Genomic DNA, 24,725 nt, shown 5'->3' with positions numbered 1-24,725 from the left:
GCGCGCCAGCATTCTCAACCAGTGGCCACTCCCCACACTGTGAGGTAAGTGATCATTGGGTCCAAAATTCATATTCCATGAGCATTAGTCAGGCTGAGATTTTTGCCTACTGTGGCATGCCGGCATAACCTTGAGATTTAAGAATATAAAAAGCATCATCCCACCAAGGAATCCAACAATCAGAGCAATTATCATTATTATTTTTTCAACCTAAGGTTGTTCTGGTTGGGCTCTATCCCTCGGAGCTCCGTTAACTCAGAAGGGCACGCCAGCATTTTCAACCAGTGGCCACTCCCCGCACCGTGAGGTAAGTGATCATTGGGTCCGAGTATCAAGTTCCAAAGGACTCCAATAATCAGAACAATCCTCTTGATATAGTAGTCTGGATAGAGTCTGTGGAGTCCGAAGATAACATCTTTATATTTTATTCATTTTTCCTTCTCTTTTCGGACGATATTCGTCTCTCCATAAGCCGAAAACTCCGCAACAAATATCATCCTTCTTTGATGGTCGAGAAAGATTATATCAGACTTATGAGATCATATGAGCCCAAGGGTGGGGAACAAATAGTTTCAATAAATTCGACATTTCTCTTTCACCAAAAGGATTCAATGTCCCCCAAAGCCTAGGACAACACCGGTGTCTTGTCAATACCGTAAAAGTGCCGTAGATGATAATGAAGCACTCTTAGGGCCGCATTATGTTGATGGATATAGGCTGGCACCGTATTTGCTGGGCATGCTGACAGCAAGTGCATGAGGGTCTCAGCCGCCTCGCGACAGGCTCTGCACCTTGTGTCAGGAATCTCTATACCCATCACGCGACTGCCGCCGGAGTGAAGTGATGTACATAACTTTTATATGGGCTTTTTGCTGAACGGATTCCAACTCGGTGACAGAGTTGTGATGACCCCGTTCACGCCTCAAAGAGAAATGCTTCAATTCCTGCTCTCTCATGGTCGCGCACCTTGCAGAAAAAGGAATCTGAACTCCTGACGACTTTACAAGTTCCGTTTATTTTAATTATGTCATATAGGTAGACATTCCAAACTCAAAAGTCCACGGCCTCTCTGTTGTCAGAGGAACGGACCGTCGAACGGAAGTTACAATAACTTTGTATTCGAGGATCCCTATTCTTGAATAAATAGTTCTCCAGGACTATAACGTATTACTGAAAAAAAAATGGATCATAAAATGGATTATCCGGGATACATTCCATATCATTACAAATTCAGCGCTTTTTCCCTCCAATGTTTTCAAAAACATGGCGTTCAAAATTTTTGAAAGCCGTAACCCTCTCTTATAATCACTTTCATTTCATTAAAGTATTACACCACTTGAAGTATGTTTGTGTCCACCGACAGAACCACGAAATGAAATATACCTACATCGTGACAACGTCGCTTTTGTGGCTCTTGTCAAGTTTTGTCAGTAAACTTTAAATATGGCTGAAGATAGAAATCGAAATTCATCAAATTATTAAACGAAATTCTGCAAATATAGGTGATATGTAAATATATGTGTTACTGGTAGTAGCTGTAAATATTAGGTTGTAACAGTACTGTGATATTTGTGATGGCTGATGAGAGTTCAGAGCAAGAACTTCGAAAAAATCTTCATATAATCCAATCTATGATTGATGTATCTGCTGAACGTTTAGAAGGACTAAGAACACAATGTGCTACCAGCGCAGAATTAACTCAACAAGAAATTCGAACACTGGAGGTAACAATTCCCAAATTCATCATTTTAAATGCCAATTTCTTTCAACATTTCACCATCTGATAAATAACATTATTCTCTTAGGGAAAGCTCATAAAAATGTTCGCCGATCAACTAGTAACTAAACTGAAGCTGAAAAATGGATGTGATGAACATATTCCATCCATAAGGCAGTGGCTACATGTTGTAGGTTTGGGAGAAAACAGAATTCTAGGATTATGTCAAAAGATAACATCAGTGGAGGAACTTCAAGAAAAGTCTGAACACGATTTGAAGTCTATCTTGAATGAAAATGGGGCCAAGCCAGAGGAATTAAATAGATTATGTAGAGCTTTACATAACTTGAAAAGATATACAGGTGAGATTTTAACAGGGTCTTCAATTATTTGAATCAACTTTCCATCATGTGTGAATGATTGTTAATAGAACATCATTTTCAAGTGATTAAACATAAATATAATTAATGAATAATCAATAAGTATCATATTTGTGGAAGTTTTTCATTAAATGTAGAGAATTGGAATAGTCACACAAATATTCAGTTTTTATATCTAAATTGAGATGAAGCGAAAATCATAAGGGGGAAACAAAGTTGGCGAACAATATTTTTCCTAACACTCCTTTTTTGAATTTTGTTATACACTTTTTATATAATATTTCACTCTGTGTCACATGAGATTCATTCTGAATAATAACTTTCCACCAGTTCTGCCTCAAACTTTTCTTAAATGAGTTTTCCTATAATAATTATAATATTTTATTGAACTTTAAATAGATGAGGCTTTAAAAAATTGTGAAAAAACATAAAATCACTACTCAGTACTCCAGAAAATATTTTCTGTTTATATATCTACAGATGTAGTGTTGTTGCATTTATAGTATTTAACCCTCAAAGAGTTCAATGAAATAACATTTGAATAGGTTAACTACTTTCTGAAGCACAACGAAGTAAGTGAATGTTTGAATAGCTAATTTTATAGGACAGATAGCGTTAAATGTCAAAGAGTTCCTAAGTCGGTACTTTTTTTTTTTTTGTTTATTGTGGTTCAAATATAAACTTTAATTTTATTTCAGATGTATTGAAGAGAGGGGATAAGGATAATTCAGATATGCTTTTGTATTGGGACTCTTGGGACCGTCATCACCAACTCAAAGGAGGCCTCTCCCCACGACCAGCTCGCTCAAGAGCTGCAAGAGCTTCTGTACCTTCAGAAGACAGCCTAATTTTGAATAACAATAATAACAGGGGAGGTGCGAATATCCCCCCATCCTCTTCAGTGTCTAGCATCAACTCTTTGAATGCTCAGTGTGTGCTTGGCCCTCCTCTTACTCCCCCTGGCCAAGGCAAGGGGAAAGGTATGCATGTGCATGATATTTGTATCTTGTAAGAGAGAAAAGCAATCAATGACAATATGATAATAATGAAATTTATTAATTGTGTACAATGTCATACAATATTTGATGGGATGAACAAACAAAAATGTCTCATGAAGTAATAATAATAGTGTTGTTAATTAAATCACCCAATTAATAGATCATATCTGATGAGGATTTCATTTGAGCGCATTTTTTTCTGGGTTGTTTTTTGTTAATTTGTTATTAGTGTATTCATGTTAATTGTTCACGTCGATAACTGAATTAAATATTACGAATACTAAATGAAAAGTGAATGCAGTAAAATCAGCAAATGGAACTCAAAAAATGGAAAAAATAAAAAATAACTGGATAAGATGACTGACACTATTGTTTGCTAATGACTTCAAAATGTTTAAAACTATTGACGATGAAAATGATGTAGTTGTAATGCAAGCTGTAAAGTTAATATGGTAGATTTAAGTATAAACAAATGTTATCAAATAACTTTCTGAAAAACTAATTCACTAGTCACATATTAATATAAATTTTTGTAAACATTTCCTTGAAATAAGTGGATGAAGTTTGTGATTCAAGTGTTACATTTGAATCCAAACTTACATTTCACCCAAAATTTCTCATGCATTCATATTATTAAGATTCTTCATGCACTTATCAGTTCAAATAACAAAAATACTTTACTACTGGTTATATACTGGTTAAAACATTGCTTGAATATAAGGCTAGAGTGTGGTCTCAATCAATCTTCCAAGATTGAAATATTTTATTAGTTCAAAAAAATTTTTTGCAGTAGGCCACCTTGAAAATACATTTAGAGAATATGAGATACTGATTAATTTGAAAGGGTTATGTTTTTAGGAGTAACAAATTTTTCGGAAAGAACGTTTTTGGCTTTCTACTACTCCATCTTGATACAGAGAAATGTGGGAATCTTAAAGAAAGGAAGTAATCACTTTTAAAAGAAGTAACTTCATACATAGATGTGTCGATCATGCAAAGAAGTAACTTTCAGACACAAATTGGAAGAAAAAGCCTTCCAGAAACAGCTAGTTTCATATAAACAATGAATTACATGAAAGAAAAATTCTTTCGAAACAAATACTTTTGAGTATATGAACACTGAATTATACAGAAAACACTTTTCTCTACTCAGTTTGTATTCCAAACATTCGTTATGGAATTAAATCAGATATCATTCACAGGATTTCTACACAATATACTAAATAAAAGATAAAAATTTCACTTACATGGAACACTATCATGTTCACTGGTAGGCATCAAAATTTTGCTGTAAGACACTTGCCTAGGGCCCTTCAATACCAATCTGGATAACATTATAAGAAAAAACACACAATTTATTCATAATGATGTAATGCAACAACTGAATTCACAAACACTTGAGCAGAGGAGGATTAATTCAGATATTTGTTTTAGTCCTAAATTTTTGTAAAGGCCCGTGTGTATTATCCCAAATTTCTCTAAAGTTTCCAATCATGCAAACCAGGGATACCAAAATATTCTGTACACACTAACTATATGCATCTTTTAAGAGAATGAATGTTGTGATCAGAGAATTATGCTTCTATAAACTAAAAATTCAAATATTTCTTCATGTGAAGTTGTTCAGGTAGGATTTTTGTAACTTTGTGTCCAATATGTGATAATTTTAAGATATCACATTGCCCACCAGTTTCAAATAAATTAATATAATTATTGAGTCATTTAATTATTATTTTCGTTTATATTGGTAGATTCAAGTAGTTTGTTATATTTTTTACAATATGCCAACTTGTATTAATGTCATACCCTTGATTGGTAAATAAATAATGACAAATACACACAGTAGCCAATCCAGAAAAAAATACAAGTTCTCCAAACAAAAACCTTTTTGATAAGGGCTTTGACATGAACACAATGAAGAGTCATTTTCATTTCATCAAATTAAATTGAAAAATAGTCCATACAAACCTAATCTACATATAACAGCTCACACTAATGGCCAAAACACAGAGTACCCAACATAGAAAAATACATATACTCCAAATTATATCTTTGTCTAATATAGTCTATTCTATGGATTATTTTATTAAGAATTACTGGAGTTTCTTATATCCATAAGAATTCTGATACCACCCAACCCAACAAACCATAAGTCAGCTCAGATTGAATTAAAGAAAAGTATAACATTTGTAGTTGGGAAATATTCAAAAATGTTGAAAGAAGATAAATTCTCAACTTTTTTATGATAGAATTCATCAAATATTCAAATTTTAGGAGTTTGTCAATCAGGATTCCTAAATATTTTAGATCCTTCACGTCTATGATTTATTCATTGCCAATTAGTGTCAAGGAGATAAAGGCTGGTCAATTTTTTTTGTTTGATGTAAGTGAAATGAATATACTTTGTTTTTTCAAGATTCATTGTTAATAAATTAACATCAAACCAGTGTTCAATAATTTTAATATCACTAATTACCAATTGTGACGAGTCTAAACAACTCTTTAATTGGTAGAAAATGATTGTATCATCAGCAAATGAAGCAGTATGATTTAATATGTTTCTCAGTCATTTCTCATCAAAGATTATCAGAATAGTTAATGAATAATTGCATAAGCACGTACGTGATCAACATACAAATAAATTTTGATTATTTACTATATTTAAATTGCAATATTATTCAAAATGCAACTTACTAATGTTACTTTTTTTTCGAGGTGTTTTATTTTGAGTTGAAATAATGATTTCAATTGCAAATCATACACTTAGTGCTATGATTTCATTATTAGTGAGAATGACACCTCAAATTTTTTGTTGTTTCTCCTCACAAAATGAGAGTAGAAATGTTGTACACTTCATTAGGAATTCTTCAGTTCCATTATCATGTAATATTGGAAATATTTTTGATTTTTTTGCTTTTTTCTCTTTCTTATTTGGATAATTTAATATATTGCTGCATTCTGATTCTTCAGAGGCTTACAAAGGTCAGGTTTTATGTTTTATTGTACAGCTGCCGGACTGAGTCATGACTGGTGAGCTTGACTTTTATATATCTAGAAGAACCCAAGTGGCATTTTAATATCCATTTATTGTTTAATCCGTACTACGTAAAATTGTGAACAAAAGTTTCTATTGCTTTTCTCCTAATACTTTCTTTGTCATACACCGACCCAAACTTTACGCAGATAAGATTTCTTCCACCGGCCATGACTCAGTCCGGTAGCTGTAATAATACATTTGTGTTTTCACTTTACTGCATCTATTCGTTTTTTCCTAATAAAAATAACTATTTTGAATGAAATTTAAATTGTTGTGGGAGAGATGCTCGAAAATGTGTACCCAACTGTTTTGCATATTTGAATAATCATGTACAATTCACCCAGTTATCAAAAATGATTGAATTATGTTCATATATGAATTTTTCATAAAAGCCATATACTAAGTTACTTCTTGATCACACATTCCCTTGAAGAATGCAGTGTTGCCATTTTTCCTAGAAACTTGGGAAATTTGGATAATGGAGGTATAATTGGTATATCCAAATTAATTTATGGGTGACAGTGAAATTTTTCAAATTTGTATGTCATGATACAGAAATCTATCGATAACTGATATGTTATCGTGGAAATCAAATACCTGGGGACTTAGGATGCAGCAGTCAATGTACTTCTCTTAAAGCAGGCTGAATTTGGTTTTTCCAAACCCTGACGCTCCAGTTCGGCTGGTCTCGAACGCCAGTCTCTTCTTTCGTTGGATGTTGAATAAGGTCGACAATCCCGCCTTAAATGTCCTTCTCTGCCGCAGTTATAACATTTAGGCCGTCCTCTTGCCTTGGGTGCAGTTCCATTCATCAAATATTTCTCGAAGAGTTCTTCAAGACCTACCATGAGTTGATCTGTTCCTTCGCCTTCCTTTTCATTGATGGCCCTCACCAGAACTTTTCGGTGTTGTCGCGAAGCATTTTTGGCAGCTCCGTGTCATGAATCCCGTCGATTAAACTATGGGCACTAATCCATTGGGTTAAGTTATCCGTTGCAAGTCTTACTAAACTTTCGACTTGAGCCCCAAACTCTTGCAAACTTTCTGATAGACCTTGAGTTCTCACCTTCAGTTGAACTTGGTAGACTTGTTGAAGGTGTTCACTATCATACCTGACCTCCAAAGTTGAGATAACTGCTTCATAACCATTCTGCCTATTCATTGAAATATCTTGCAGAATTTTGGAAGACTTTCCTCGTAGTGTCAGTACGAGAGCTGTTGCTTTCTCCTCATTTCTCCACCCATTATTTTCTGCAGTGGCCTCAAATTGTCTGCGATAAATTGACCATGAAGATTCGCCATCAAAAGTTGGAGTTTTAATAAAACTACTGCTAGAAGAGGAAGATGTCGTTTCCGATTTGCATTTTCCCACAGTAATCCTTTTCGGTTCCAGTAATTCTTTCCGAAGTTTCCGGAAAATCTCTTCAAACTTGTTGTTGACTCCTCCAAGTTTCCTTCCGACTCCTTCAAGCTTCTCATTAACTACTTTTTCCAATCTCTCCTTTGTTTCCTGAAATACTTTTCCAAATTCTTCCTGAATATATTCCAGTACCTCCCCTTTACTCATTTGGGAAGATTTCAAATCTTCCAATTAATGAAGGTAAATCTGATTGTTTTTTTCCTGTTTTCCCTGAGTATTTACCAGCAAGTCTGTCTTTTTCCTGTTTTTCTTGAATACCTATTAGTAATTCATTTCAGCGTAATTGTTTTTCCTCTCTTCTGCGATTTTCATTCTCTGCCAGGCCCCCTTCAAAACCCTGGAACATTATCTTAAGATCTTCCATCTCGTCGTAATCGACAGTCCTTGTTTTCACCATAAAACAGTAAATTTTTAGTCAACTTACTCCACTTCCGACACCAAATGTACCGTTTTTCCCCGTGGGTTGACCAATAATTGACTACACTGAATAATGAAACTTAATGTTATTTCACTTTAAATACAACAAACACTTCAACTAACACTTCAAATACTATTCGAATGTCTATCGCCTTACTAGATCGCTTCGCGTACCGCACTGTAACTTCCACTTGACTGTGTCGATATGCTCATGGCTAGCATTTATATATCGTAATCAGATACGCTGGAAAATTTCGCCAGAGTTCTATCGAAATCGGTAGCATTATTCTCGCTGCATCTAGAGCGGCAGCGAACATTGTACGCTCTTAGCGTCACGATTGGTTTATGGCTGCCAGTGGCGGCCGGAGTTATTTTCTTTAGGGCATGATTTACAACAATACATTTATAAATTCTGAGTTGTAAATTCAAATGTTTTATATTAATATTTGAATTTCTTCTACTCTTTATTGGAAATCATTTTTGATGGTGGTGAATTATATTCAACATACAATGTTTTTGTTTGTTTTCAAAACTGTTCAATGTTTATTAGTGCCATAAATCCCTTCCACAAAAGTAAAATATGATTTGACAGGTATGAAATTTCCCACCACACCACCTGCGAGGAGAAAACATCTGACAGGTAATGCTGCACCAACTCTCATTCCAGATTACCCACTTACAAAAAGTAAGTCGCACGAATCACAATTGGCTGCAACAAAAGGAGAGACTGAAACAAACCCCCCTAAGTAAGTTGAATGCTACTATTTTACAAAATGTCTCTTGAAGTGTGCGAATATAACTATATATAATTGAAATTTGAAACCTTCACCTCACCCAACATTTCTACACAGTCGGATCTGTCAAACGCCTTCCGGAAAATTACTTCCGTAACTAATATCGCGTGAACAGAAAAATGATCATGGGATTGTGAGAGACCCCAAGAACATGTGTAATTATCCAAAAAGGTCAAAGAGTGCAAACTTTCACGGCCGTAGATAACTGTGTCAAAAGTATTTTCCGGGTTTATTTGGTCGTGATCTGCATGTTTTTAATGCCGGACGTTTCGTTTACGACTGCGGTAGACATCAAAGGCAATGTGGTAGCGGTCGCAGTGCCCGAGTTAGTGCTAAGATGCTCTGGTTTTATAATATCATTAGTGAGGGTGGCTTGATTTCTCTTAATTGGATTACCTGACCTTGTTTGTGTACCCCTAAGGACAGGTAGCCAAACTTTAATGATGTTCATTGCCTCTTTTTTTCTATTGAAGTGATCCCTGTGATTTTGGATTTCTGTTACCTCTTTATATAATCTGTATACACTTGGATAGTAGTCAAATGAACTTATAACGTTAAATGTGAATCCAAAGAGAACAAGAAATACAGAAATCTTCAAAGTACCCTTTCATGATAATAATTATCTACTTACAATGTGGATTAAGAATTTTATAATTCTTCTTTGGAATCATTTAAAAAGACTGAAAGGATTGTAATCGATTGGCTAATTTTTGCGTTTCTTTTTTTTTGTTTATTTTTTCTTACATCTATCTGATAGTTATAGTACATATGTGTGAATTTGTTGGTCATTTTATAAAAATAGGCAATGCTCTAAATAATGAATAAATAGATATTGGATCCTGGACTGACCTGGAACCAACATCTAGGACGAGCGAAAAGAAAAACTGAGGTAGCACTGATGCTGGCCAGACGCTCCTACAGAAACACGAATATGGTCGTGATAGTATCTGTCTTGTGGATCGTACAACACGACATACTCCCTCACTACTTCTATCAAAATCTCGTCAGACACCTCTGCAATACTGAAAATATTTTCACAAAACACACATATACCTTCAGAACGTTCGGAAGTGTTTGCCCCTTCTAGCATTCTCTGCCGTTTCGATCCGATCCAGCGCATTCAAACACACGTAGACCAAAACCTTCCGACTGTTCTGTTCCAATCCGACTCAGTGCGCGTCCTCCTTAAGCAGGGTGCAAAGACTTGCATGTTTGGGAGTAACGATAGGAATGAAAACCAACCTAAGAACTGCATTGGAGTAACTCTTGAATATTTGGTAAAAGCGGAAATTTCTGAAAATGTGGAGAAGCGAACATCATACATGTTTCCCAGACCACATGACACTAAAATACATGTTCAACACAAATTTCGCTGTTGAAGCATCAAACCGTGAAGAGTGGAAAATGAATAGTCATCTCGAGAACCTTATTGGCAGAAATACCTGGTATATAAATCGATTGAAAACCGAAGATGAGACTGGAGCTGGAATTTACTGTGCCGGAGAAATCTTCATTTTATTCACCCACTCGGTCAGTACACATCAGTCTTACAGGCTAGAAATGTGCAAGAAATATTAATTTGAGGCCCCAACAAAATTAGCTAATCAATATTTTCACAGACTGCACTAGGGTCACTGATGAACCGAAAAGTGGCATGGAAACTGGTCTGGGAATACCGTGATTAACTGAGGAACCTAGTGAACAGGAATATTTTGACTATATACCTGGTGCCAGGACTCTCATATATCGCAGGCAATGAGAAAGCTGATGATTGTGCCAGACACGGATCATCAACTCCATATATAGGCTCTGAACCAGCTGTAGGGTTAACAAAATCTTTGGTACTGAACCAGATTGGGAAGTTGCTCTGTACATAATTATATATTTTTTTCTTGTTATGTAACTATTGTTATGTTTATTTCTTCACCGGCAGCAGGAGGTTGCATATCTTAATGAGGGTCTAGAAGTGATCTCGATTTGGAGTGAAAGTAACCAGGTTCAATTCAATGCCTCAAAAACCCAGGCATAGGTTTTCTCCAAAACGATAAAGGTCTCCGAACCGGATATAATAATGTCAGGTCAGACAATTCCGTTTACTGCTTCGATAAGTTTGTTGGGGGTTGAAATGGACACCAATATGTCTGGCACAATCATGTCGCTGGAATTGCAAAGGCTGCTTCTCAAAAGCTTGGAACACTGTTCCGAACCAGAAAGCTGTACACACCGCAGCAACTTTTAATGCTTTATAAAGCTAAGCTCAGACCTTCTTTGGAGTATTGTTCTCATGTATGAAGCTCTGCCCCCAAACATGCCCTGAAGTTGCTGGATTCCATACAGAAAAGAGCCATCTGCCTGATTGGAGACACGAACATCACGTGCAACCTTGATAGCCTGGAACATCGAAGAAAGGTTGGAGATTTGTCTCTCTTCTATAGCTACTTTCACGGGAGATGTTCAAGTGACTTGGCACATTTGATTCCACCAAGAGCGGTGGAAATACGCGACGGACTGTGGCTGCTCATTGTTTTGAGGTTCAACTCAGTACACCTTGAACTTCACTGTTCAAAAACTCTTTCATCTGGAGAACTGCGTTTATGAGGAATAAACTTCCTGAGAACTTTTTTCCAAAAGGATTTAATCTCCAGCGATTCAAATCCAATGTGAATCGTTACTTTCGCACAGGCACTGCTCTGAGAGCGCCTTAAGAATTTTCCTGTAGTGCTTGTGTTTTGTTCTTAAAAAAAAATCCTAAATGTATGATTTGTGTATATTTTATTTTTCGTTCTGTTATTTAGTTTAACACCTCCAACTGTTTACATGTGTATTGTTGATTTCACATTTCATTTTATTGTCATTTGTATCATATGACCTATAATGACATATAATAATATAATTATACAAATAAGTGTGATTCAAAGTTTGTAAGTTATGATTATCGTTATTTTTCAGAAGAGATCATCTTGAAGTAAAAGCACTTTCAATTGCCATCGTATTTTTTTATATTTTGTCTTTAATAGTCAATGAAGGTTTTGAATAAATTGTACCATTTGATTTTCAGTGGAACAGAAACTTTACGTAGAAGAGGAAGGTTACCCACAGAACCAGGACCAGAAACTGTGGGTTTTACCAGTCCTATTCCCACCAGTCCCATCAAATCACCCCCTTATAATAACGCTGGAGCTGACAGTGATGATAATAGTTATAAATGTGTGTTTATAACCCATGAGTTTCCTAGTTTTAATTATATTACTTTTCAGCTATAAGTTTACAAGTACCAAAATCACCACGAACTCCCACAGTGGTGGGTAGAATAATGACTCACCAAATCAATCATAGATTCACTAAAACTTTCAAAATGATGTCATCTTGTGGATATTGTCAAAAGCCAATTTATTTTGGCACCGGGCTGAAATGTAAAGAGTGCAAATATACTTGTCATAGAGAATGTGAAGATAAAGTTACTCCGTCTTGTGGTTTACCGCCAGAACTGTTGAACGAGTTCAAGAAAAACTTCACCATGGAAGGAGGTAGTATATTTTCTTTAGAAAAAACTGTATGTTTTGCTCAAAAGAAGTTGATCGAATGTTGATGAATTACCAATTTATAATTCTTCTATTTCTTAACAGTTTTTTATTTTCATAATTGAATTTTATCATGGATTGATTCAAAGCTTTCAGTGATTTAATAAAATACCCTAATTCAAGGGAACATTAAAACATTTCTAGTTCAATGAAATTTCAGGAAATGTGTTTGTTTCCCCAACCACTGGGAGAGCCAGTAATACGAAAAATATTATAAATTCTCTCACAAGGAACAGACCCAGGAAAAATTCACATCCACAGGCATCAATAAATACTCCACCATTCCCAGTAAGTTTTCTCTTCATTCTCATCAGTTATTTTATTATGTTCAGTGTGTCAGGCTATTTTCAAAGACATAGTTGTAGGAAATACTCATATCTCAGTGTATCTCAAAAAAGGAAGTCAAACCAAAGAAAATGTTTGCAATAGAATATCCTGAATGTGAGGTATCCTTTAAAATAATTGTGGGGATTTTCATGCCTCCCTAAAATGGTAGTATTCTTCTGGGGCTTCATTTTTCAAAGTGTAAATCAATCTATTGCAATAAAAAAATAACCACTTGACTTTTCCAAATTAAGTTTTGATGTGCCTGTTCCAATTATCATAGTACCATTATAATAATAATAATAATAATCTTTATTGAAATAGGAAACCTAATATACATATCTATGAGTGTAATAATAACACTATCACAATGAAATATAAAAAAATGTATGTAAAAAATTTCAAATTTAAACAATTTGAGATTCAAACTAGCATGTAGCCAGACAATGAACATTACATATAAAGATTTCAATATCATGTGTTGAGTAACATTTAAATAGATAATGAAATATAGGTACATATATACATTAAATTATTATTAAAACAGTGATATTTGGTTTCATTACAGATACAAATACCCTAGTGAACAGTTGAAAACAATAGATGATAGCCAATAATGTCCCAAATAATTCCACATAACTATACAATATGTGTTTTATTACTTTTTTTTCAATTCTTCAAGAGCTCTTTTGAAATGGATATTTTTTTATTTCTTTCGGTAATTCATTAAACTCGTGGAAGCCCCATCTACAATTTTTTATACTTAGAGTCATTGTAAAATAGTAGAGTTTACTTTCAACTGATAACCAATATTACTATACTTGGAACATTTTAATAAATATTTGCAGTGTAATAATTCAAAAAGGACATTCATTTAGATACTCAAATAAAATGTGATTTAATTTGTTGTTCAATTTCAAAAAATTATGTTGTACTTATTAATAAATGAATTTGTAAAAATACACTTATTCTATTTGTTTCTAGAAGGAAATTTTTATGACCAAATATTATTTAAATCATTCCAAGAGACTCATGTTCAAACAGGGATGAATAAAATATTTGAAAAACACTCTTCAATGTTAGATTTCCACTGTTTCGCTTTACAATATCATCTTCGGGTGTCACATAATGTATATGTTTGATGACTTTGACTCACATTCTATTGAATGCATTGTGAATGCAATGAAGTATTTCTTATAAAACAAATGAGAAATGTGTTTACTTTTGACTTAATTGATAATGTATAAATTCAAATATGATAATAATTTTTATCATGTTTCCATTGAATCTTACAGCCTCCTGACTCGAGCTCAAATACATCTAGCTGTAACAGTTCAACACCATCAAGTCCTGCAGTTCAAATCTTAACTACACCACATTCTAGTCACAAACCAACATTTCATTTTCCAGGTAGTAATCAAAGTAAAATGAATGCATGTCTTCTACTCACTCTCAAAAATTATTTCAGACGTTACCCACAGCGAAATAAAAGAAGTAACTTTAGAAACACATCCGCTACCTGCTACATCCACCTTCAACCATGACCTCACAAATTCGCAACAGTCCAGAGATAATGACAGAACAGCATCACAAACATCTGAAAGTACTAGTACTGACTCGGACCGAACCCCAGTAAGAGTTGACTCACAAGATAGCCAAGTTTCTGATAGTGAAACGATAACAGATGGGCATAGATGGCCCCGACAAAATAGTGTAAGTGAAACTAGACATTATATTAAAAGTAATATTCATTTTGAGAATAGAGTGTTCATAAAGCAGATCATAATAGCATAAAGTCAACTATCATTAATGAACGTACTTTTTAACATATAATACATTTTTTAGCCATATATACAGTGTGTGTCATCAAGCTTTCATTAGAAGTTTGTGATAAATGTGAAATTTTTGGAAAATGTTATATATAAAAATTTTGGATATCAATGATCTGTTCTAATATACAAGGTGTCCAGTAGATGGATGACGTATTGAAGTTAGGTTTTTGGGTATATAACTTTCCACAATCTGAAAAATAAACAAAGCTAAATCAGTACAGAATCTGCTGAAGTGTTGTGAAGGGCAAACTGAAAAATTCGCCCACCGTTCAATCAGTTACTTGTATTCATAAATTTTGCCTACAACTTTAAAAGAAATACAATTTCTATACTTAGGTTTCTTTAGTGGTCGGCCTTTTGGAAAGCAATATTTATCCGTTTTCAAAACTCAAAATTCGCTTTTCCCTAAAAGGATATATTCGGATGAGTTCCCATGGTGATTTTTTGTTTCACTCCATTTTATAGTGTGATCACCAGATGATTTTGGAATATGCTCCGCTATTCCCTATTCTGTTGTCTTCTCCTCATATATTCATGATGTTCATTGTTTCTCACATCTAGCGTATGTTGAGGTTTTACCTATATAACTTTTTCCACAGCAATAAAATATATTGAAAATACACCCTTTCGTTTTTTCAACCGTGTTTTTGGGTTTAGTTTGTGTCAAAAAAAGATATCTATGTGTGTTATTGTTGGGTTCAAGGTTATTTTAGAATCTGTATATATTCTGTATTGCTTTTACCAACTTTGTCGAGAGTTCTTTCCAACAAACTATTATCAAAACGGTTTCAAAAGTCAAACTTCCAGGAAAGTGGTTTCCCATCAAAAGCTCTAGCCTTACCTTTCCAGAGGTCATGAATGTTTTGTCAAGCCATTTCAATTTCATTTAGAAATATTCTCACAAAACTTTTTTCAGTACTCCTATTTTGCCTTGTTGATTCCTTTGGTATAAATTATTATTAGAGTAGTTCTATAGACCTCCCACTCATCTGACTCTTCAGCTTGATTGAATAAATATCGAACTTCTCTTCTTAGCTTTTGAGAGCTTTTGTTTCAACAATAAGAGTTTCGATGATCTCTTGTAGTTCTCAGAGGGCAGTTCTTGTGATAGAAAAGATCACTACTTTGCGAAATTGCTCTGCTACTGTATCTATTGTAACTGAAAATTATATTGAATACGGCCTCAAAGTACAATTGAAGGGAATTTCCTCTACTGCTCTTAGACTATTTTCATTTTCGAATTGAATGTGTCTATGATCTGAATAGGAAGGTTCCGGTAGATTCAGCCCTTATTGTTCAGAAAGTATGAGCTGATTGTTAAATCTAATATTTCTTTTCTATTACTAGTAACAAAAGTTATTTTTGATTATAGATAGCCCTTCCTCTAGTAACAGTTATAATCAAAAAGTAGCTCACTACTATAGTTTATATTCATGCTGCCCGACGATGTTTCCTTAATATGTATTTGCATTGTACCTACTATAAACATGTAGTTTCTTAGGAATAATTAAGTTATCACTATTATCAATTGATATCACATTCCATTACTAGAGGAGGTACTATATGCGAACCCCCAGAAAGTAAGCAAAGTGGCTTTGGCATGTTAAAAGCTTGCCTGTAAGTACTTGAATGCAACGAAGTGTCACTAACAAACTTATTTATCTGCGACCTAAGAAGATAGAAGGTCATTTACGACACCTTCCCCTGCCACTCCTAAAGTCGAGAGATGAGTTAGTATAGATGCCGAAGTGAAAACACCTTTTGTCACTAAGGAGCCAGCTAGTTTCTTAGGTCTTTTTGATAGGACGAATTCCGTCTTTTTTCAAAGAGCAGAGTCCAGTTTTTCCCAGGTTTGTTTGACGCGGAGTTACCTGTCTTCTTCTCCGGTAAACCACATGGTTTCCCAGCCTTAGGCTTGCTCGTGTTGTGGGTACAAGCTGGTAGTTTTCTCTTCCTAGGTTTTGAAATTGGTGGAGTTTCTGTTCTGGTATTGGTGTATGTACATATATGTATATGTGTATGTATATGTATGTGTAAATGCATAACTTTCTTATTATATTTTTTTATATTTCAGTTGTTGTAATTCGGTAATGTTGATTGAATTGATTTATACTTCAAAAAGAGTACAATAACAAAAATTATAATTTAACCAACAAAAAATTCTTATTTTTATTTATTTCTGTTTCATTCGAAAGATTGTGGACTATATGGTTTATCATACATAAAAATTGGTATTTACAATTTTTTGCATGTTGCATTAAATGGAAACTTCTATTTAGATTAATGAGCATAATTTTTTTAACTCGAATGATCAGTGAAGTCACATTCATAATATTCATACTACTTAGCTAAAGATAACTTCCTTCAATTTTGACCTGTTTCCGAGATCTATTGTTTGAAATTCATAAGAAATATTTTTCAGCTCTCCATGAGAGAATGGGACATTCCGTGGCATGAACTGAAAATGAGTGAAGTAATAGGTACTGGAAGGTTCGGAACAGTCTACAGGGGCCAGTGGCATGGTGACGTGGCCGTTAAAGTCCTCAATGTGAATTACTTGAAAGACGAAAAAACTCTCGAACAGTTCAAAACTGAAGTGTCAACCTTTCGAAAAACGAGACATGAAAATTTGATTTTATTTATGGGAGCTTGCATGAAACCACCTAAACTAGCTATAGTAACAAGTTTAAGTAAAGGAATGACTTTGTTCACATACATACATCTCAGAAAAGATAAGTTCAATATGAATAAAACGACAAATGTTGCGCAACAAATATCTCAGGTAAAGTACTAGTTTCCAAACAAATTTAGCATATTATTTCTACTCTTTTTTCCAGGGTATGGGTTACCTACATGCAAAGGGCATCATACATAAAGATCTGAAGAGTAAAAATATTTTTGTAGAAAATGGCAAAGTTGTCATCACAGACTTCGGACTCTTCAGTGTTACAAAGTTGTGTTTCGGGAACCGGTGAGTAGTTTATATACAAAGATTTGCAATATATGAAAATGATTATAAACTATTGTGGGCCTGTACATTTTCTGAGTTGATCTGAAGCTGAAAGATCAAAGTCAACCAGAAAAGTTTTGTCAAGTAATACTGGCTCATTTGAAATCGCTTACGGAAGACTGCATTAGAAGCAAAAATTTAATAGTGAATAATGAACTTGTAAGTTGCAAAGTTTGCAAATAACTATCTTTCAGATGGCTAGAAAACATGGACAAACTTGTGAATGTAAAATTTATTTTTTTTTATATAGACCTAGTTTTGCCTGCAATAAAAAAATTAATTGATTTTTTGTTACATATGACTGAAGTTATAAAGGTGTTCCTTTAATAAACTTTCGAAATCGATACCAATTTTTTGAATACCTCTGAAAGTAACTCAAAAGCATTTGGTCAAGGTTGGTAACCAAAACTGTATTACTATTTATAATAATAATAGTAATAATAATGACAACTACAGTGGAAGAAAAACAAGTAAAATATCGGTTTCCTCATTGATTTACTCAAGCTATCCCAGAATGAATCACGAGAGTTACAAATTATGTTAAAATTATTATATATTGCATTTCATTAGTTTGGACTTCCATTCTCTAATATGATATACATTGATTTGAAATCCCTGAAAGAATCTGTTAAAAACTAAAAAGATTAGCTGAAAAATAACAATTATATTAAGCAAAAAACTGAAATTATGATGAAATAAAATACAAGCACCAACCAAAAAAAAAATAAAAATAAAAAATTGAACTATTAACACGAGATGAAAATTAAAAAAAAAAGAAAATTATTAAGAAGAAGGGAAAAATAAAAATTAAAAGATTCCCAAACCAAGTTACTACATGACGTTTCAATTGTTAGTAACCACAATCGTCTTCGGGTGATAACTGGACTTATTCCTCCGAGATCTGACTATTTATAGGTCATTCGAGTGCTTTCGCTTATTCCCTCTTCCCATCTCTCCGCCTCATCGGTTTTAGCGGAAGCTGACCCTTTGGCGGGAGTTGGTCGTGTTCCGCTTCATTAGAGGTTTCCATATGTTGCGAATCTCTACGCTAGCTTGGCTAAATGCGTTGTTGGACAACATATATGCGGCTTCTTTCAATTTTCTCCTAAACCAGTGTTCCTCCTTGTGGATGATTTCGGCTTGATGTTATGTTGATGAGTCCAAACATGTTCTGCTATTCCTGATTTGTTGGTTTCTCCTCGCTGTATGTGTTTCTTGTGCTCGGCAATGCGAACTCTCAATGGCCTCTTGGTTTCACCGATGTATGATTCTCCGCACTCGCAGGGTATCCGGTAAATGCAATTCTTGGAATCGCAGTCCGCGTTTGGTGGCTTGGTTTTCGTGAGGCTGCTACGGATAGTGTTTCCAGATCTGAAACAGGTTCTGATGTTATACTTGGACCCAATCCTTCTTATCTTTTCTGATAATCCTCTGATGTAGGGAAGTACAAGTACTGGTTGTGGTGGCTTCTCTTCCTTGTGGAGCTCTTACTGTCTTCTAGCTAAAGCCTGTTCCACCATCACTTTGGAGTAACCATTCCGATGAAGGTCATTTTTGATTATGACTAGTTCCTTTTCGAGACCTTTGTATTACAGAGCTCAAAAGGACGGTCTACTAGAGTCATGATGATTCCTCTCTTATTCGATTGATGGTGGTTGGATTCCTGGTTCAGATACTGTCCTGTGTGAGTGGGTTTTCGATATACAGATGTTTCCCATCTAGTGTCAGTCCTCTTCGCCAATACGTAAAGAGGACCGACACTAAATGGGAGGGAAGAGGGGATAGGTGAAAGCACTCGAATTACCTATAAATAGTAAGATCTCGGAGAAATAAGTCCAGTTATCACCCGAAACGTCGTGTAGTAACTTTGGAATCTTTCAATTTTTATTTTTCATTTCTTGTTAATTTTTTTTTTTTTTTCATCTCGTGTTAATAGTTCAATTTTTACTTTTTATTTTTTTTTTGTTGTTGCTGGTATTTTATTTCATTGTAATTTCGGTTTTTTGCTTAGTATAATTGTTATTTTTCAGCTAATCCTTTTAATTTTTACAGATTCTTTCAGGAATTTCAAATCAATTTATAAATATATTATTAGACAATGGAAGTCCGAACTAATGAAATGCACAACATTATCAACCACCTACAAACAAATTATTACACATTGTGCTGACTGATGATTTCATAAGGACATTGGCTCTTAGTCGGAAACTATAGAACATTGAATTGTTTCTGCCTACGAATTGCGGTACTTTGAAATTTAGTTGGCTGAGTAGATCAAGACAGTTAATAAAATTATGAACTAGTTTATGGAAGCATGATATAGATGCTAAACTCATTCTGAACTCCAAGCTTCCATGCAGATCAAAGAGAAAGAAAAGTCTAAAATATCAATACTTTTCAGCTTTAGGTAGATGAGAACTACTCTAAGACATATAGGAAAACTCAATTTTTAATTGTTTTTAGGAAATCCGACAGTTTAGGTATACCTCCTGGCTGGTTATGTTACCTTGCCCCAGAAATAATGAGGAGTTTGCATGCTCATCAGCCGCATGATGAGGAGCTACCATTCAGCAAAGCTTCAGATGTATATGCTTTCGGGTGAGTATGTTTTCTTCAACTATCGGTGTGACTCTTAAATCATAAATATTAACAATCTGCCTCTTCAGTAGATATAAAACGGTATTCATATGAAAAACTATTTCAGTGAACTGACTATCGTTTTAACAAATTAATTTTCCTTCCAGTGAAAACACTTTGAAGCCAATTCAAACAGTATATTATGACTTCAAAAGTAGTTTCCAGTATGAGATAAAAAATAAAAATATAGAAAATATTAAAATTTAATATATATATACAATATACAACTAAACTTAAAAATTGGTTGAACACATATTCAATACAGTTAATTCATAGTTTAATTCTACAAAATTCTAAAAATTTAGTATTGTATTCCATAATTCATTTTTCAGTTTCTCTGGGTGATTGGCAGGATAATTGTCAACATTGAAATAAAACTCACTTTCAGCATTATGAATATTGAATTTCAGTTCGCAATCCTTTAAGATTCCCATAAAGAATGAGTTAAAAAACTGAGAAGATACAGAATAGGAGAACATAGTATTATTTCTTTGAAAAGACTACCAACCTTATTTAAAATTGTGCACAAGCAAATTATTGAATAATTTTTATTTTAAAGCACCGTGTGGTATGAACTATTGTGTGGAGAATGGCCCTTCAAAGGACAACCACCCCAAGCTGTTATATGGCAGGTTGGGAAGGGAATGAAGCAACCTCTAGCCAATCTTCAAGCATCTAGAGACGTGAAGGTAAATGCTTCTCTTAGAAAATAATTCATCAAAAATGATTTAGTAGTATTCCCATTTCATTTAATTGAATATGTTTCTCTACTTATTAGGATATTCTCATGCTGTGCTGGTCATTCCGCCCTGGAGACAGGCCCGATTTTATAAGGCTACTAAACATTTTAGATAAGTTGCCGAAAAAACGGCTAGCACGAAGTCCATCTCATCCAATTCATCTGTCTAAATCTGCAGAATCTGTTTTTTGAACTTTTTAAATGTGTTGAAAAGTTTATGTTCCATTTTTGTAGAAGTATCAAAATTGTGAATAGTACAAAAGTTTCTGAACTGTTATGTTCAATAGGTTAGCTGTTACATATGATGTTCTGTTAATTTTACAATCGAATTTCTCAATGAAAATTTTTATTTTATTGATCGCTAGTCCGAATATTTGAAAATATGACTGAAAAAAATAGTATTTATCAACAATCAAAGTGGCCAGATAGCATTTCAGTTTTGCTTAAACTGATAGGTTAGGAAAACGTCAAGTTTCATTCCTTCAATTATTGTATTATAAATATCAATTTTATGGAAAAGAAAAGTTTTGGCTTTCTTCTTCTCTATCTTTATACAATAAATGTGTGAAAAATCAAAATGTGTCGATCATGCATAGAAATTACTTTCAGGTACAAACTGGAAGAAAAAGCCCTCTCGGAACAACTACTCTCATATAAACATTGAATTACATGAAAGAAAAAATACTTTTGAAACAACTGCAATGAATATTGAATCGTACAAAAAAATTATTTATATGTTTCCATGTTTCTTTTATATAATTATTTTACTTGAAGAAATGGTATTTTGCAGGAAAAAGTTTCATTAGAATGTCTGTCAACAATGAGAATTATTAATTCCATTTCAAAGAAGTGATCTTTAACTTCATAAAATAAAAATTGTTGAAACCTTGATTAATGAATATTTTTGGTAATAAAGAATAGATAATGAAGAATAGGTTCAGTTCATTGGAGGCAAAAGTATACTACCTTTAAGAAAGCAAATTAGGCTTGCCCAGTTGAGAGCTGCCAGTATTTCATTTCGTAAACATTGATAAAATTATAATGATTTCAACTAGGGAAGTTATGCTTTGTTTGTTGATTTATTTTTATGCGCCCAATAAACCAATCCTTAGTTTTGATTTTGTTAAATATCACACTATTTTCCACAATAACCTTGACATCATTTTCATGCATGCAAGTTATATCTACGCAAACTGATTTCATTCTGAAAATGTCCTTGAAAATGTTATTGAAAGGCATAAGCCAAAAATTAATGATAAGTGACATAAATTATTTGAGATACAGTTCTGGATTCCTTGAACCCAGGTTGTTTCTTTTGTTTTATATTGACAGATTCATAACAAATTGATCAGTGTAATTTAATTTATTATATTATATGGACAGATTCGTGACATATTGATCAGTGTACTTTTATTTGTTTTATTGATTAACAATGAATCCAAGCAAACCCAAATTTTACTTTACCTTTTAATAATCACACATGAATTGAAATTTCTTAGTTCAAGGTTCAATTTTTTTTCCTATGAGCAATATTGCTTTACTTATGAAATCACTTGAACTAGAAACTCTAGTATTTTTTTTTAATTCCAGAAAGAAAAAAGATTTGTTTTTTGATGGCAAAAATCAATTGACATTTGTAATTGAATATGATAAAAATTAGGTCATTGTGGTATGGTCAGGTTTAAACTTGAGTCCCCATAATGGAAAAACCTATTAATCTTCTTCGCTTACTGAATTTCTTCATTTGATAGGATTCAAATCTAGTTAGGGATAATTTCAGAAGTTTTTTACTGAATACCATATTTTCAAATATTTTCCTGGTTTCAGATTTATTTAAACAAAATAATAGTGAAAGTGTTGTTTTCACCTTATTCAAACTCAAAATTTGCAAACTGAATGTTTAACAAAATAATCTTACTTCATAATCATTTTTGGCAGTCCGTAAATGTAAAATATCAGAACTTATTATAAGTATTTATTTATAATAATGGAAAGATAAAGTGTTTCTATCCATTGTTGATATATTTTTGTGACCAGATTTTCATTTCCGATGACTCTGTTAACTTGACATTCACTGAATATGAATTCTGCTATCAAATGCATTTTCATACTGCTTTATAATCAGAATATATTTATCACTGGTTGACGTTAAATTGTAAATGTTGTAATTTTAATGACTATAATGTCTGAAATAATCCAATAAAAAAACATTCAATATAATCATTCTGTACATTGACATATTTATTCTACAGTTATTTATATTAAGATTAAAACATGAAATGCTTCTCGGCCACTGCAAAATAGCCCAATATTCTATGAAAACATGTCTTTCATTTTGCAATATTTTTATCAATCTTTTTCGTTGAACTATTGCCATATTTGTACATATCGTCTATTGTTATTTCTGTTCAACATTACGTTGGCATTATTTAATTATTCTTCTTAAATTAACCCTACTTATTGGAAACTCTCGATTTTATAAATGTGGTCTATGTGAAAAACTGTTGATATTCTTTATTGTTAAATTTGTATAAACTTGTAAAAGAAACCCCAGTTATCTGAATATTTGTTTTGTTATAACTATATTGGTGTCTCCAAATTGAAAGTAATTTCAAATGTAATTAATTTTTAAAATATAAAGGGCAAACACAGATTTTATGGGTTTAAATAGTATTGGTTATATAAAACTCCAAACTAGGTTTGGCTTTAAAGCTTTTGAATTTTCTAGATGAAATAGAAATGGGTATATTGTAACTGTTCAGTTTCAATTTTTTTAAATAGTTCCCTGCACATTTTCAGTGAAAATATCATTTGAATATATTCAATTTGGAGACAGGTACTGTATATATTGTACTGTATATAAGAAAACGGTTCTCAAGGAATGATTTCCTCGTTAACTATGTACATATGTTTAAATGCATTCCTAAAGTTGTTTCTTCAACTCTAGTCAATTTACGAAAATTCACCAAAATTCAAATTACTAGCTACACCGAATTTGTTAGTCACACTTGAATTTTGATTTTTGTTGAACTTTACTTTCTATCTACGGTTGATGTAATAAAAACGACTAGGGTACATAAGAATATTATTTTGAAGTTTTATTTTAAACTTCCTTTCTTCTCCCATTGATATATTGATATGAACAACTTGAAATATTTAATTTTTTATATATAGCTAGGAATATATATGTTATTTAAAAGGCATCATTTATAGTACTTTTTGAAAAGAAGACGCTAGTATTGCATCACTGGATGCCCAGTGGACCTTAACAACTTTCTTTCAATGGAAAGGTTGACCTTCTTATACCTCGTTTGATATATCTTTCCATTCTCTGTCCAATACTGGTTCATTTTTGTTAATCGGATCAGTTGTTTCCAATTGATTGCCAATTTTATATTCGTTTTCAGAATTTACAAACAAATGATAAATATAATTTCAAGACAAAAATAATCAAAACTTACTCCAGTTTATACCAGTAAATGTACAAAATATTAACTACTAACCATAATGTAAAGCCCTGCTTGCTACAGCACTTTCATCTACAAGTTTTAGACCTAACTTGACATCTTGTACAGTTCAAAAAGTTAGATAGGGGAGGGAGGCCTTAAACCTCCCCCTCATTAAAATGTCAACAATTTTATGCATCAGTTTTTTTTATATAACCAGTTATTGATATAGGCATATCTCCCTCTTATACTCGTAATTGACTACTGCTTGATGATATTCAAATATATTTTTTTCCATTTTGGGATTCGATGCAAACCACAGTTTATAATTATTTTTCCCAAATGTTGTCTGTGTTTTCAAAAAATCAAAGGAATGGACGTAGTATCACATTG

The 24,725-nt window shown here is 33.3% G+C and overlaps 1 protein-coding gene across 2 annotated transcripts; it reads left to right on the top strand.

The window, feature by feature from the left end:
* Positions 1-1,416: 1,416 nt before the first annotated feature.
* On the top strand, positions 1,417-23,974 carry ksr (kinase suppressor of ras). 2 transcript variants are annotated; one of them, XM_023161379.2, is made up of 14 exons: positions 1,417-1,724; positions 1,806-2,079; positions 2,796-3,077; positions 8,562-8,715; positions 11,822-11,970; positions 12,021-12,290; positions 12,505-12,632; positions 13,964-14,078; positions 14,137-14,381; positions 16,923-17,282; positions 17,338-17,471; positions 19,974-20,108; positions 20,707-20,836; positions 20,926-23,974. In XM_023161379.2, the coding sequence occupies exons 1-14, from the start codon at positions 1,575-1,577 to the stop codon at positions 21,076-21,078; spliced, it is 2,679 nt and encodes an 892-aa protein (XP_023017147.2). In that variant the 5' UTR covers positions 1,417-1,574; the 3' UTR covers positions 21,079-23,974. The 2 variants fall into 2 exon arrangements, with proteins under 2 accessions (XP_023017147.2, XP_023017146.2); XM_023161378.2 differs by having other exon boundaries at positions 13,964-14,081.
* Positions 23,975-24,725: the final 751 nt, after the last annotated feature.

The sequence above is a fragment of the Leptinotarsa decemlineata genome, unplaced genomic scaffold (genome assembly GCF_025532065.1).
Source record: "Leptinotarsa decemlineata unplaced genomic scaffold, Ldec_3_MD MMD2_tig00026282_RagTag_RagTag, whole genome shotgun sequence".
Taxonomy (NCBI): Eukaryota; Metazoa; Arthropoda; class Insecta; order Coleoptera; family Chrysomelidae; genus Leptinotarsa; species Leptinotarsa decemlineata.
This window is presented reverse-complemented; position numbering and strand designations above follow the sequence as displayed.

What these genes read in the sequence shown, in the direction of transcription:
- ksr (XM_023161378.2), top strand. Translation starts at nt 1,575, where the DNA reads ATGGCTGATGAGAGTTCAGAGCAAGAACTTCGAAAAAATCTTCATATA. An exon ending in TAAATACTCCACCATTCCCA is followed by an intron (nt 12,633 to 13,963) that starts GTAAGTTTTCTC and finishes TGAATCTTACAG; the next exon opens with CCTCCTGACTCGAGCTCAAA. An exon ending in TCAGATGTATATGCTTTCGG is followed by an intron (nt 20,109 to 20,706) that starts GTGAGTATGTTT and finishes TTTATTTTAAAG; the next exon opens with CACCGTGTGGTATGAACTAT.